Below are 16561 nucleotides of genomic sequence, written 5' to 3' on the forward strand. Positions count from 1 at the left end.
CAGGGTGGACAGGGGAGAAGCACGAGGCTCTTCGAATTCTACCTACTAGGGGACAGTTTTCTTCTTCATTTACTCCTTTTCCTGGATCAAGAGAGGTACACACAGGGTGGGACAGGTAGCGTTCACTTGGAACGTAGCTGTTTAAGACTTAGTATCTACAAATGAACTTATCTATGAAACAGACTCACAGACATAGAAAACAGACTTGTGGTTGCCAAGGGAGACGGAAGTGTGGGGGAGGGAGGGATTGGGAGTTTGTGATTAGCAGATGCAAACTATTATATAGTGAATGGATAGACAACAAGGTCCTGCTGTATAACAAAGGGAACTATATTCAACATCCTATGATAAACCATAATGGAAAAGAACATGAAAAAGAATGTATATGTACAACTGAATCACTTTGCTGTACAACAGAAATTAACACAACAAAGAGACTTCCCTGGTGGCGCAGTGGTTAAGAATCCGCCTGCCAATGCAGGGGACATGGGTTCGAGCCCTGGTCCAAGAAGATCCCACATGCCGCGGAGCAACTAAGCCCATGCACCACAACTATTGAGCCTGCACTCTAGAGCCCACGAGCCACAACTACTGAGCCCACGCACCACAGCTACTGAAGCCCACGTGCCTAGAGCCAGTGCTCCACAACAAGAGAAGCCGCCGCAATGAGAAGCCTGCGCACTGCAACGGAGAGTAGCCCCCGCTCGCCGCAACTAGAGAAAGCCCGCGCGCAGCAACGAAGACCCAGCGCACCCAAAAGTAAAAAATATTAAAAAAAAAAGAAATGACCACAACATGGTAAATCAACTATACTTGAATACAATTTAAAACTTTTTTATATTAAACATTACAAAAATTTTTCATTAAAAATTAAAAAAAAAAGACAGTGTCTAGCCAAGAAGTCATTCATCAGAAGCTGTAGGTGGACTATAGTGGCTGAGGGTGGGGATGGGTAACAGCGGTGGCCCTGCAGTACCATCGTGCAGACAGCTGTGAGGGTCCCCCCCAAGCCCAATGTCACCTTTCAGTTCTGAGATTCCGAACAGTAATCCATGCACTTTTAGCTTGGCTACCAGATGTGGAGAAAGACACCTTCCAGGGACACTTCTCATCACCTCGGTATAAATACACAGCACCTGCTCCCAGCACTGTGGGGCAGCCTGGCGGCCAGGGCCCCTGGCTCTGCTGCCAGGCTGCACGGTGTTTCTCTTGTTGCTCGTCCACCAGAATGACTGCTGTGAGGCACACCAGAGGCCAAGGGGCCCTGGATCTGTAGGCACCGTGGAACTCTGATCCTACTCTGCTGAGCCTCCTGTTTTCCTTCCAGCGTGGACTTAACACGTACTTTGGGGATGGAAGAAATGAACTGATTTGGAACCTGATTTGAAAGATTTTGTTCTGGACCCAATCAGATGATTCGGGGTTACAGCAGACAGCTTCCACTTGTCTCCAGGGACCGCTGTCCTGCACCCCCCCGTCCCCAAAATGTAGGCTTTTCACTTTTGATCCTCCCCCCGATATTTCATTTAAAGGGGAGTGTCTATGAGTATAATTTCAAAGCTGACTTTTTAAAGTCTAGTTGACTTACAATATGATATTAGTTTCAGGTGTAGAACATCGTGATTTGATATTCCATATAAAGTTATAAAATACTGGCTATAGTACCTGTGCTGAACATTACACCCTTGAATCTTATTTTACACCTAGAAGTTCAAAACTCATTACAGCTGCAGTTACAGGGTTCCCTGAGAGGCACCACCTGTGCCCCGTTTGGAAGGCTCACAAGCTGAGCCAATCAGGAGGAAAGATCAGCTTCCTTATTTTATCTCCCCTCGTCCTTGTGTCACTGACCCACCTACATCTCCATTTTCCCCTGCTTACGATTGCATGGGGGCTGCGGAGCTTGAGGATTTATCTTTCCAACGTTCCCTGGCTCCCTGGCTTTCCTGCTCAGAAATGATGGATGTCCCCTCCCACCTGTCAGTTTCCCTGACCTCAGGGGCGCATTTACCCTTCCATAAATTGGCACAGCGCCTCTGAGATGCAAAACACAGCGCCAACGTGCTGAGCACGCTCCAGCCTTTATTGCCATTCTGAACACATTCCTAAGAAAATCAGATACTCTACCAAAAAACTTATTTTTCAGTTCTGGACTTTCTTCCACTTTTTCTCAGTTTTCACCTATTTGTCTCTGAGAGTGGCAACAGCTTCCCAATGCACAGTCCCAAAATACTCTCTGCAGTTTTTCGTGATCCTCATCCTAGTTAAAATTGGGAATGGAAATATCCAAACCCGATTTGCTGGCCTCCTTAGTGTCGGTGTTCTCCCAGGAACACATTTCCTTTTACGGTAAACACAGGCTGTCTGTTTCTGAGGATCCGATAAGGACTGTGTTGTGTGACACAAACTCCTAATAAACACTCATGGAACCGGGTCTCTCACCCCCTCTAGACCTGCAGTGGTAAGACCTTGATGGTGAGAAGAAGGGACGTGTCTCATTTAAAATCTGCCAGCAGCTTTCAGGTCCATCTTAGGGTGAAGACTTGCAGGAAAGCCAGTTTAATGGACCTTGTGGGTATGTAAAAGTGGAACCAATTTTTGATTCTGGCTTGGAGGCAAAATGTGGAGCTAAGCTGCTCTGCGTCATAATCCTAAAGGTTCTCTTTATTGGGGGTAAAGAATATCTTTGCAGATTATTATGCTACTGACTGGGAGAGTGAACCTGAGGCTGGGTTTGAAACAGAAACCGGTTTTCTCTCTCTCTCTCTCTCTCTCTCTCTGGGTCTAAGAGAAGGTCTGAACTTCAAGAAGGGGAAAATGTCCAAAAATTCACCTCTTAGTAGCAGCTGGTGGTAAGCGGGGTCAAGAAAAAGGAAAGGCAGTAGGCTCCCTGTGAATGGCCATGGGCCTAGGAATCCGGGAGCAGGAAGACGCATTATCCGTTTTAAGTTTTCTTTGCTATAATTCCCTTATATTATGCTCAAGCCTTTAACCAAGTTTTGTAAAACTGGTCTTTGTTGTGATTTAGAAGATTGATGGAAAGCCTGTGGTCACACTTTGGGGAACTGTTCCTGGCAGCAGGGGGGCAGCCTGGACAAGTTCCTGGCAGGCTGAGAGACAGCTGGAGTGGTCCAGGGAAGGTGGCAGAAGAGGTGACACTTGGCAGCTAGGACCATATAGGTATCGCTCAAGGATGATCTCAGCAATACGGAGGGAGGGAAAACTGGTCAAAGATGGAGCACCCGGCAGAGGACTGGGGTCAGAGGATGTGTTCTTCTTTGGGTATTAAATGGGATGGTGACCTTTCAAGACTGGAGAACGTGGGAACATCTGGGCTCTACTTAGGAATGAAAACCTCTTTACATTAAGACAGCTGTATTTCTTATTCTGGTCATATCCACTGTCTCTATTCCTAGCCTCCCCACCCATCCCCTCCGACTCCTGCGATGTTTCCACAAATCACTTGACATTTTGAACAAAGAAGATAATCTGAACTTTTCAGTGATGTTTATTTCTCACCCTGTCATTCTTCCTATGATCCATGTAAAAAAACAGAGGAAATATTGCCAAGTTCCAACCAGCACATACCGTTATGTTAATAGCATAAATGGGACTTCACTGGTGGCGCAGTAGTTAAGAATCCACCTGCCAATGCAGGGGACACGGGTTTGAGCCCTGGTCCGGGAAGATCCCACATGCCACAGAGCAACTAAGCCTGTGTGCCACAACTACTTAGCCCACGTGCCACAACTACTGAAGCCCACATGCCTAGAGCCCGTGCCTCGTAACAAAGAGAAGCCGCCACTTGCCACAACTAGAGAAAGGCTGCGCGCAGCAATGAAGACCCAACACAGCCAAAAAAGAAAAAAAAATAGCTTAAACGATGCGTCATAATAAATTATATCTAAAGGTCGTAAAATTAAAATCTAAAGGTAATTTCGTGCCTCTGTTTAACTTATATATGGCTTCCTCCCTTAAGCCAAGTTATTTTATCACCATTTGTACCCTGTGGAGATGTCACTACGCTCCGAAAATATACTGCAATTGAAGCCACTCAAGGAAACTTACTTTCTATGGGGACTCCATTCAATAACCAGCTAATTCTGGGTTTGGGGTTGCCATTAGCTCTGCAGATCAGGGTTCCATCCTCTCCTGGGGACAGCACAAGATTTTGAGGTGCTATGATCCAGTACGGAGCCGCTTTGTGAGGAAAGGAAAAAAAACCCACAAAAAATTGAATCAAATAAGTTATTCTAGCAAACTGAACTATCTTAATAAAAAGAAGTATTTTGCAAAACATTTGTTAGTTTCATTTTTTTTAGAGTGACTCGATTTATGCTTCAAAGAACACTTCAGATTTTCAGAAGAATATTGAAGAAGACTCAGTGACATCTATGTATTATTTCTAGAGCCTTTTGATTCAAATATCGTCATCTTGTTTTACATTACGTTAATCAGACATCGAAGAGGTAACAGATTTCTCTAACGGTGTAGAGGAATTTACAGGTACAGATAGGGCTGAGAAACGTGAATTTAAAATCTGAGCCCTGTAGAATACATGCAATTATACAATTGGGAAGCAGTTTTTAAAGCTTTGCAGTTTTGGAAAGCTGCCAAGTTAGTATCGCGTGTTCTTAGAAGCCCTTCATCAGCTTTCTCTTACAAAACCACGGAACAGATACCAAAACAAGAAATTAACATTGGATACCATCAGCTCAACTACACACTGTATGAGGAGTTCCCCAATTTTTCCCCTAATGTCTTATTTCTGTCTCAGGACCCTGTCCTGGACACCACATTGCGTTTAATTGTCACATCTTCTTACTTAGTTTCCTCCGATCTGGAAGTGTCTTGCTCTTTCCTTGTTTTTCATGAACCCGAGACTTTTAAAGACAACTAGTCAGTTATTTTGTAGAACATCTTTTTTTTTTTTCTCTAAATAATCAAGAGCTTTTTGGTTATTTTTTGTAATAAGGAACATCCTCTTTTCATCATTCTCAGGACAGAAATGGAGAAAAGTGAATATATGTCAGTGTTAGTCATAAGTGTTACATATCAATGTTAATTACCAGCCCAACACTATAAGTTCTCCATCATCTCTCTTTTTCTCATGAAGAGTTTCTTCCTTGAACATCCTTCCAGACTTACAAAGGAGAACTAGTCAACTGAGTTCTTTCAGGGATAAATCAAGCTTACTAAATTGATTAATCTTTGTATTTCTCCTAAGGTATGTTCTCTACTTCTTATCTGTAACTAAAATATTTTGTGAAACATTTTCAACATGCACTCATTCCTAGAGAATGTTTCTACCAGTGACTACTGAATTCTCCTACAGATCAATGGGAAGGTTTTAAGTGAACAAAAGCTCTTCCATCTAAGGTCAAATTTGGTGATTTCTGAGTGAAGAACTCCTGAATTTTTAGATTATAATCACCATCCAACCACCGCCATCAGTATCATCATAATGACTTCTTTTTATTAAAAAAAGGTTATACTCCATTTACAGTTATTATCAAATATTGGCTATATCTCCCGTGTTGTACAATAGATCCTTGTAGCTTATTTTAAACATCATAGTTTGTACCTCTTAACCCTCTACCCCTTTACTGCCTCTCCCCACTGGTAACCGCTGTTGTAGACGTCCATCATATCTGGGAGTACATGATACTGACATGGCTTATGAGTGGTTATATTAACCTTGATCACTTGGTTAGAGTGATGTCTGCCAGGTTTCTCCACTGTAAAGTTATGATTTTCCTGCTTTCCATGTTCTATTCGTTAGAAGCAAGCAAGTCCAGCCCTCACTCAAGGGGAGGACAGTTAAGCTCCATCTCCTTAAGGCACGAGGAGCAAAGAATTTGTGGACATATATTAAACCTGCCTCAGTAATTAATTTTTGGGGGGTGAGGGGAGAGGAAACACTTTGAGGCTATGCAAATATCCTGTTTCTCCTTAAAGTTCCGTCCCGTAATTTTAGCATTCATCACTAGCTCTTGCCTACAGCAGTTATAACTGTGGGATTCTAACTGTGATTTCCTATTTCCTTCATTCTTTCTACACTTATTAATTGGAATCCTCTACAAGGAAGATCCGAGGGAGTGAATTTTTAACCTGATTTAGATGCACTATAAATAGCAACGAGAAGAGATTCAAGGTGCCATGTATGTTGATATAAATTACATTATTATCGAATATAATCAAAGGCATTTGATTGAAGACTCAGGGATTCTCAATGGAGGCAAGAGCCATGTATTTTAGACAATGATATACCTTTAACTGTGACAGAAATGATATGATGGATGGCTCCTAGTGCATTTTTGGCTATACACTGGTAATTCCCAGAGTCTGCTTCTGTAACCTGAACAATCTGCAGAGTTTTCTTAAAGTTCCTATAAAATGTCCGGTTGATGGGGAGTGTTCCATCTTCTTTTATCCAGTAAATAATTGGGGTAGGCCTGATAAGATGAATAAACAATAACATTACAAGAAAAGAAGTTCACCTAGCTGCTTTTGAGGGTGATTTTCATGCGAGCTTGTCACAAACATAAAGATCATGAGGAATATATAGAGATTTTACCTAGCACCACACTTTCCTGCGTCATGCTCAAAACCTTACACTTCAGTCTGTAAGTTACCATTTTCACACAAGCAGAACTGTCCTAATTTATGGCACACTGTGAACTTGGACTTCAGGGATCTGGTGAGAATGGCAGCAAGACTTACTTGACTGAAGGGACCTAATTATTTTCTTCAAAGTTCTGATCAGTGAGGCACTCTTGGAAAATTCTGCATGCAGAGACTAGAGGCACTCTTGGAAAATTCTGCATGAAGGGACTATGTCAATCAAAAGAATGACCATGAAATTAATGACACCGAGTTATCCTTTTTTTATCAGCTAGAGCTAAAAATGCCAGAGAAAGAGCTGATATACATATTTGTGCTCATGAACTTTTCACACATTTCCATTTCAAATGGAAGCACCTCCCTATCTTATAACAGGCTATCTGATGAAGTGATTAGAGGAATCGTGCTCTTACTTTAGTTTCATTATTAGTGATATTTTAAAATACCAATTGACAGAAGCAGGCCCAACTCATGTGTTACTCATACCATTTCTCACCTATGTTTCTTATTAAATCATGAACTATAGAGGCAGATGAAAAGCCAGACATAGGCTTAGAGTTAAAAGGTCTGCTTCAAAATCCCAGCCTTATCCCTAAATTGCTCTCTGATCTTGGATCCCTGACCCTTTTGGGCCTCAGGTTTCTCAGTTGCCTTAATGCGCAGAATGATGCTTGTTTTGATCTGGTGACTTGAGAAGGTTTTCATGAGGGTAAAATAAAAATCCATTCAATACATTTACTGAGACTAAATTATAGACCAAGCACCGAGTTGTGTGTTGGGAAGATAAAGATAAAAAACAGAATGGTCCACGCCCTCAGGAAGATCACAATGTATTTATCATTAGAAATGCAAGTGGAATTAATGGATTGTAGGATTTTTTTCATTTGTTTTGTCGAATAAAAATAATTGAACAGATATATTTGAGGAACTGAATTGTGAGTAGTGTGATTTCCCGACACGGCCAGCAGAGGCCTCCGTGCGCCTCCGGAGGTAAAATTATTCCTGGAGGCCAATTCTGGGATTCTAGGAAGGAATGTGGACTTGGAGTCACCAGGCCAAAGACAGCACAGATCCTAACACGTGATCACAACATGTTTCCGAGATTCCAATCAATGTTTTCAGCAAATGTGCCTTATCAGTAGTACTTGCTCTGTGTCCGGCATAAGAGGGAACTACATAGAGAAGCTTGCCTTAAACGTTTTCCTAATATGGGACTCCTGTCAAGGGCACGTGTGTTCTGGGGGTGGCGTCAGTTTTGAGGTCTGCACAGATGAGACATCTGCAAAGAAGCTGGGCTGGTGACTGGTCACTAGGAAGCAGGGGTTGGGACAGTGTGCCAGGTAGGTTAGGTCCTGTGAGGCCATGTTTGCCTCTGCTGTTAGGAGAACAAGCCAGGGCGAGATTGCTAGAGGGATGTGAGAAACTCATGGTCAAGAGCTCCGTTGCCCTGCTCATAGCCAGCAGACCCAGAGCTGTGAACCCAGAGCCGAGCCGCCCAGCAGATGCACAAACAGGGTCAACTGAAATCAGTCAGATCTAGCCTGTTACAGCACAGCTGCCCTGCAGACCTGCAGACAAACGATCAGTGATAAACAGCTATGGGTTTTAAGGCACTAATTTTTGAGATGCTTTGTTAGACAACAGTAGCAAAATAATAACCTGAATTACATAATCAGAGCAGTCAGAAGGTGATTACTGATACTTATCTCAAAAGGAACACTATTAACAAAATATTTTAATAACATGAAATTTATATGGCCTGTTTTGGAAGGAATTATCACATTTTTCTTGATGCTTAATGGAATCAACATAAAACAATGACTCTTGTTATGATATTAACGCCTCTCTACCAATCTACTATGTTTACGTAAGAAGTGGACATCAAGACAGACAGAGTTAACTCACAGCCCTTCTGCAATGCACTCAAGTGAAAGGACATTTCCTCGTAATTCCTCTTTGCGGCTTGCATTGCCTTCTGGAGTTAAAAATGTTGGTGGCCTCTCTCTATGTGATTTAGCTGCAAACGAGAAAATCAATATGCATTCAGAGTTATGAACACGGATTTCTAGAAGCCCCGTTCACTGTCTAAGAACCTAATCCCTTTGCAAATCCATTTAGCATTTGATTGGGAAATCTGGTAAACAGACACACTCTTTGCCTTGCAAATAGCCATCACTCACTCAGCCGGAAGCAGAAAGTATTCTGGTTGCACCACAAGCACTAATAATAAGAACTTTTTTCCTCTTGTACATTTCCCTAATTTGGGTTAGGGTCCTATGAATTTCTGGTGAGTTGGCAAATTTTCAAAATGTAGACATAGAGAGGAAAATCATGTTATCAAACTATCCATCTCTTAAGATGAGTGTGCACGTCAAATGGAAAATGAGCTGTCTGGAAGATAAGGTGATGGAAGGGGTATTTTGCTTTACCCTAGGGACAACATTATAGTCAATTCCATTGACCAATCGTGAAGATAAATCGTGATGGACATCTAACATATCAAAACTGCAAAGTTTATGGAAAACAAAACAAAACACAACTAGAAAGTGACTGCAGAGGTATGGCAAATTGTGTGTCATAAATTAAGGGTGGACTTAAAGCAATTGAAATGGGTTTCCTCGACAAAAACGTAAAAAAAGGGCTCAAGTCAGAAATCTCAGGAAGATACCTACAGACTACCTTCATGTTTTATGTAGTCCTTGCCTCAATGTGGCCTTATCTCCTGATGGCCTCTCAGAAAAACTTAAAGTCGAAATCATACCGTCTTGAGGTTCTAAGAGCCCTTTACAGTGTTCAACACTTTAATGTATTATCTACTTGATGCTCATAAAAACTGAAAAGGTAACATATGAATTCTTCTCATTTCTCAGAAGAAAAGACTGAACACCAGAGAAGGTATCACTGGAGATAAATTAGAGTTTTCCTTAGATTTTACTGCTCTGAAATCACTTTGGGAATGATTTTGAGACCCATATTTTTCAGGAGGATTTTAACATAAAATAAAATAAGGTAAGATAAAATAAAATAAAATAAAATAAGGCAGGAGTTGTGATCTGTTTACTCTGGTCATTGATAGTACCTTAATGTTTTTTACTTCATATCTCAAAGGTAAAAAATTAATACAGCAGAAATTCTGCCTTATAGATAATTAAGAGGACCCCATATCCAGAACCCATAATTTTCAGGTATAGACTCTATACCTGAGAGCCATATTTCCGTTAAGGAAATCAAATTCTTTTCTTTTTAAAAGAATGAAGTTAAATCCTCTATTTTTAAAAAGATTACTTCCACTGAAGACAGTCACTCGATTTTAAACAAAACTAAGAGAAATACTATTGCTAATTATATGACGTTGATAAGGTCATGTGAAAACAGATGGAAATACGATGATTTACTATCAAAATCCACTTAATATTAATTGCAGAAAGTTTACTAAGACTTTGACGTTAGTATTTTAGCAAGTTAACGCACCTTGCCAACTCTTATTTAATTCATGAGAAAAGCTTATGAGCCAGACAAAATATGAAAAATGTAATTCTGAACATACACGAAAGATTTTTTTTCCAAATCTCGTGGAATGGTTCTTTACATGAAAACAGTTATAGTAACTTTCATTATTATACATACAACATGGAACACGTTTTAGTGACATGTTTGAAAGCTCAGAGCTAAACTTCATATGAAACATACATTGATTTTAGTGGTATTAAACATGGAACTAGGAATTTCATAAAGAAATAAGGTTAAACAGCCATGGAGGTGAAGTTAGTGAACTAAATTCTACAATGAAGGAGACATATCAGTTACAATCACCATAACTCACCACCATAAAACTCAGTGTCACTCAAATTAGCAGCTATAGTGTCATTCAATTCATCCACTGAAATAAACAGAATATTATGAAGAATGCAAAAAGTAGGGGGCAGGGGATTGTAAAAAAAAGTATTGGGCAACAAACGCAAACATATATACCTATGCTGACCGAGTACCATCCCTACCAAGTAAAAACAGTGCTTTACATTGTATAGAACTATTTCATTAATTCACTCAGCCACCCCCCAACCAGTAATATGTGAATATATAACCGAAGCAGCAGGACTCCCAATTAAAGGCATCGTGGAGCATAAAGCACTCACAAATGCTCAGAACACTAAGTAGATTCAGGAAGTTACCATGGCAACAGTAATGGTATGACAGCAAAAACTGTAAAATACAGTATTTAAGGTAGGCAAGCTCCTTATAATATTGATACATATGCCAACACTTTAGCGACTATTCACAGGTACTTTCCTGATCAGTGAACCTGTTTACTTCAAAGCTAGTAGGATTTAATAATTCATACATTTGCACACATTTGTAAACATCATGGCAAGAGAGTTTCTGGAAACTGAACTCTTACCTGAAATCACCTTCACAGAAATAGGTTGCTTCTGCTGTATGGTTTGAGTGTGATTAAATCGTGCGTAACAGATGTAGTCTTCCCGGGTATCCTCTGGGAGCACATTGGAAAAATAAAGGTCTCCATTCAGACCCTGGGAAACTCTCTCACTCTGTGGAAGTCTTTGAAAGGCTGGAGAAAGGCGGAGAGACATCTAGATCATTCCATCACAAAGTAGCCACTTTCCAAATTAGTGAGATAAATGTATCTACTAATAACTAGTTCTGTGAACTTCACTTGAATGTTTTTTTTTTCTCTATAAAGATCTTTGAGTAAAAGCAAATAACTGTAAAAAAAAAAAAAAAAAAAAGACACATGTATTAAAACTCCAATTGTACCTGCCAGACCCTCATTTCTCTGGAGTGGGTGTAGAGGTGAGATTAGAGTTGTCCAGTGAAGGGTTTCATGAGGCAAGCATAAACCAAAAAATGTTTTACAGAGTTTGCATGACTTTTCCTAACATTTAAGTTAATCCCTAATTGTTAATCATAGATACACACGTATCTCAGAAAGTGCATTATGGAAGCTTGTAAGGATGTTAACACGGGTTGCATCTATTGCAGTACATACACAGTCAGACACCTTATACTGTGACAGCACCTAACTGTGATGAACTAGGTCCTGGGCAAGGTGTCAGGTGGACCCGGTTCCCTGCCCTGAGCTTGGGATCTAACTGGAGAATCAGGCAGCAAACAGGCAATTAACAACAGGGTGTAATGCTGCAGACGTGCCACTCAGAGGCCCCCCACACCCAGCCTCCCTCACCTCCTCTACTTTTTCTTTTTAGTGTTACCTATCACCTTCTAACAGACAATGTACTTTACCTGTCATGCGTATGGCTTATAGCCCGTCTCCCCGCACTAGAATTTAAGTTCCAGAAGGACGGAGACCGTCATCTGCTTTGTCTACTGTTGTAGCCCTAAAAATGCACCTGGCCCCTCACAGAGGCTCCAAAGTGAAATGAATAACCATCAGCATTCTGACTTTCCAGTTTCACATTTAACAACCGACTTCTCCTCAGGCCCAAGGAACAGTCTAGCCTCAGGCGTGGAGGGGGGATTTTCTAAGGCGATGAGGAACTCAGGGAGATGGGACCAATGATCTATGTGTGAACTGACACTTGGCTGGCTGGCATGACTCAGCAAGCATCTGACTCAGTTCACTGGGAGAGTTCTTCAGCTCTGAAGTGAGAGAACCAGGAAAAATTGTACTTCCTAGTTGCCTGGGGCCAGGTGTCTTGTCTCCTGGAGGATTTCTCGAGTCTGAGTCAAGCAGATATGCTCCTACAGCAGCAGGTGCCCTATCTAAAATGTCAAGAAATGCAAAATTATGGGGAAAAGCCTGCAGCTCCCTTGGGCAGGAAAAGGTAGGGAAATGTGGAGCCAGACCTTGAAAGGATGCTGGTTAGCCATGTTAGTCAAGTTCTAGGTCAAGACGGGGGTTTGGATGGTGGTTGTAAATTCATGGTTTGAAGCCATTAACCAGGGAAAAGGTTGTTTTAAAAAATAACTCCGAAAAATAATGTACATTTATTTCATGAATACAAAGAGCTAAAGATAGGGACACATTTCTTCTCTTCCATTTCTCCTGCTGTATTTTATTATGGACCGGTGTTGGGAGATCAAATGAAAGGGAATGCCATTTTATGAGGATGGTAGCACTTTGCCCAAGGAGTTCCTTGGCATTACATTGGGGACAAAAATGTATGCAGATAGGAATACCATGATAAGGTCATCTTCCCAGAAGAATGCTACACAGATCTGAATTTTTTCTCATATCCAGATGAAATTTCACTTGAAAGGTCCAGACGCTTTGCCTACAGCCTAAAATGTATGTAAATGACATGGCCAGCAGTGCAATGTGAAAAAAATAAGTTACATATTCAGATGATTCTGAGACTCTACATGTATATGCCTCTTTATTAAGTGGAAAAGTCATCAATTCTGAGTAAGAACCAATAACCAAATATTGGGTCTCATTTTGGCAGTACATTTGGATACTGTTATCCTCGACCACGTAACCCACTCATTTCCATTTGATTTGTTACTTATTCTTTCAAAATCTGTAAAAGCTGTTACGTGATCATAGGAAAAATATCTTCGCCCATTTATTCATTTATATATTGATTTTCCATTTCTTTGTGATACTTTCTCTGAGTGCTTTGATACAGAACAGTCAAAACTGGAAATGAAATGTGAGAGCTGAACTTTATCTTCAGTAATGTGCACAGCTGGTGATTTCAAAGGAAATCATGTCACTGAGAACAGAATGTATTCCCTACACATATTTTGCAACCATTCCCACCATTCTACCCAAAGGACTCTTGTCAAGGTCAACAGCAACCACCGTGTTGCCAAATGTAATACTCATTTCTCAGTCAGATTGGAAATTGATCTCTCAGCAGTATTTGAACCGGCTGATATTCTGTCTTCCTGACACTTTTTCTTCCCCTCGTCCCGGGGACACCCTCTCTTTTTGTTTTCTTCTTACCTAAGTGACTGCTTCTTCTCATCTACTTTCCTTTGCTCCCTAAGTTCTTGGCCCCTGGAGGCTCCTGGTCTCAGTCCCCAGGCTTTGCTCTTCACCACCTGCACTCCCTCCCTTCATCCTCCCCTCCAGTCCCCGGCTCTACAGAACATCTCTGCAGCACTAACATTCACACATTGTCGGCAAGAGCCCTGAGTCTTCCTTGGATTCATGTAGCTGTAGCTCTGATTCCTGCTGGAGACCTCCACAAGGATGCCTCACAAGCCTCTCATCCCAAACCCTGGTTCCTAGTCTCCCGGCAGAACCTCCACAAGGATGCCTCACAAACCTCTCATCCCAAACCCTGGTGCCTAGTCTCCCGGCAGAACCTCCACAAGGATGCCTCACAAGCCTCTCATCCCAAACCCTGGTCCCTAGTCTCCAACGTAACATGCTAAGGGGAGGTGTGGAAGGATGGGAGAGCAGAGCAACAAACAATTCCCTAAGGATAGGGATGGGGTGAACAGATGTTAAACTGCCTAATGAATGACTTCAATTCTCTGTGCCTCAGTTTCCTCATCTAAAAAGTGGTAAGAGTCTAGGCTTCTCTGGTGGCGCAGTGGTTGAGAGTCCGCCTGCCGATGCAGGGGACACGAGTTCGTGCCCCGCTCCGGGAAGATCCCACATGCCACGGAGCGGCTGGGCCCGTGAGCCATGGCCGCTGAGCCTGCGCGTCCGGAGCCTGTGCTCCGCAACGGGAGAGGCCACAACAGTGAGAGGCCCACGTACCGCAAAAAAAAAAAAAAAAAGTGGTAAGAGTCATCCGAAATGCTTCCTGGGACTGCTGTAGAAAATGGATGAGATAACTTATGTAAAGTCTTTAGCAAAGGGACAGGCACTTAGTAAACGTCCAATCGATATTAGCTGTTGTTACTACTATATATAAAATAGATAATCAATAAGCATCTACTGTATGGTGCAGGGAACTGTGCTCAATATTCTGTAATAACCTATATGGGAAAAGAATCTGAAAAAGAATGGATATATGTATATGTATAACTGAATCACTTTTGCTGTACACCTGAAACTAACACAGCATTGTGAAACAACTGTACTCCAATATAAAGTAAAAAATTAAATTAAAAGAAAATTAGCTGTTGTTGGGGATAAAAGAACGAAACTGAAAGAAGAGACATAACACATCCTGAACAGCTTGATTTCCTTCCCTTGATGGGCTTCTGGTGTTTCAGGAAATGGCAATTCCATTTTACTAGTTGTTCAGTCTTAGACTTTGGAGTTACCTTTGATTAGACTTTGGGGTTACCTTTGATTCCTCTGTCTCATGCCTCCACCCTGACCCCGATAAATCCTGGAGGATCTACCTTCAAATTATATCTGGAATCTGACCATTTCTTCCTTCCTCCCTCCCTGCCTCCCTTCCTTTCTTTCTTTTTTTTTTTTAATGGCCTCGTGGCACGTGGGATCTTAGTTCCCTGACCAGAGGTCAAAGCCACGCCCCCTGCATTGGAAGTGTGCAATCTTAACCACTGGACCACCAGGGAAGTCCCTGGAATCTGACCATTTCTTACTTACTTGACTGCCACTACCCAAGTCCGAGTCCCCGTCAACTCTTGCCCAGATCACAGCACTGGCCTCCTAACAGAACGCTCTTCTCCCCCTTTCGTCCTCTCTGTTCTCCACACATGAACCAAAGTGAGGCTCTTACTATTTGTTTTGATTCAGGTGAAGCCACTCCTTCAATGTCTCCCTACTTCACTGAAAGCAAAAGCCAAAGCCCTTCGCACTGGAGCCCCTGGACTTTCTTGACCTTTTCTCTCACTGTCGCCCTTGGGTCAGTCAGCCCAGGCACACTGGCCTCCCTGCTGATTTTACACACACCAGGGATGCTCCTGCCCTTGGGGCTTAAACTGGTTTTTCTCTTTCCACCCAGATATTTAAGGGCCTGCTTGCTCTTTCACTCCTGTAAGTTTCTGTTCAAAACTCTGCTTATTTTTCTTCACAGCACTTACTGCCAACTGACACATGTTTTCTAAATGCATTTATTCTCCGCTTCCTTCTCTCCCCGCTTTTATTCCCATTGCATAGAATATAAATTCAGTGAGAGCAGGACCTTTGTTTGGTTTATTCAGAGAGGTGCCTGGTACATAGTAGGTGCTCAATAAAATAAAGTGACTGAATGAAAGGATATGTGATTTATTTTCCTGAGAATCTCTAAGACATTTTATAAACATCTTATGAATCACAAGAGGTAATAATTGATTGGGACAGCCAATAATCATAAGACTCTTGAAGAAAGAAAGTTCTTATTTTTAAAACTTACAATTATCCATCCAGAATATTATAGGTGGTGGTAACCCAACTGGGGGTCTGCAGGGCAGTACCAAAGACTGGCCATTTCTAAGTGTTATTCGTTCAAGTTTTTCTTTGGTCCACAACGGTGACCCTAATGAAATAAAACAATAACTTCTAAGTTATTTCTGCATTGGAAAATAAAAAGAGCACTAGAAAGAAATATAAACCAAACTTTTGGAGAAATAGTAACTCGAAATTTATATACATTAACGACAAAAAAAATTTTAAATACGGTGTTAAAAAATGACATTAGTAGTATGAATTCTGAGTCAGCAATTCCATGTCTAAGAATTTATATTAAATAAATCCTTAAGAAGATACAAACTAATTTTTCTACAAGCGTGCCCTTCATGAAAGAATGAAAAACATTTCTATGTCAAAAGATTTGTTAAACAAATAACTGTACATGTACACCTTTGAATATCATACAGTGTTAGACATTGTATACTTATTTATAGGATTAATATAAAATATACATGATATCTAGATAAGGCAGAAACGGTTATAAAATAGTACTTCAGAATGAGCTTGTTTTCGACATGTACATACATATATGCCTGGGTAAAAATAGAAAGAATAGTAATTTCCTTGAATGAAAGGATTTGCGAGTAATTTTGAACTTTCTTTTTTGTTCATTTGTAATTGGTTTATTCTATAATG

General features: G+C 41.2%; 1 protein-coding gene across 20 annotated transcripts in view; it reads right to left on the minus strand.

The window, feature by feature from the left end:
- The window catches only part of NRCAM (neuronal cell adhesion molecule), a gene marked incomplete at both ends in the record, with an annotated part of 89331 nt that overhangs the window by 58164 nt on the left and 14606 nt on the right, over positions 1-16561 (minus strand). For 12 of the 20 annotated variants that reach the window (XM_082662296.1, XM_082662287.1, XM_082662286.1 and 9 more), the window contains 6 exons: positions 4069-4200; positions 6271-6455; positions 8530-8641; positions 10448-10504; positions 11024-11194; positions 15870-15992. In XM_082662296.1, the coding sequence (XP_082518422.1) occupies positions 4069-4200; positions 6271-6455; positions 8530-8641; positions 10448-10504; positions 11024-11194; positions 15870-15992 (780 nt within the window). The remainder of the gene's footprint in view (positions 1-4068; positions 4201-6270; positions 6456-8529; positions 8642-10447; positions 10505-11023; positions 11195-15869; positions 15993-16561) is intronic. The other 8 variants (XM_082662291.1, XM_082662293.1, XM_082662290.1 and 5 more) reach the window with 2 other exon arrangements.

The sequence above is a fragment of the Grampus griseus genome (assembly GCF_964374135.1).
Source record: "Grampus griseus genome assembly, chromosome: 9".
NCBI lineage: Eukaryota > Metazoa > Chordata > Mammalia > Artiodactyla > Delphinidae > Grampus > Grampus griseus.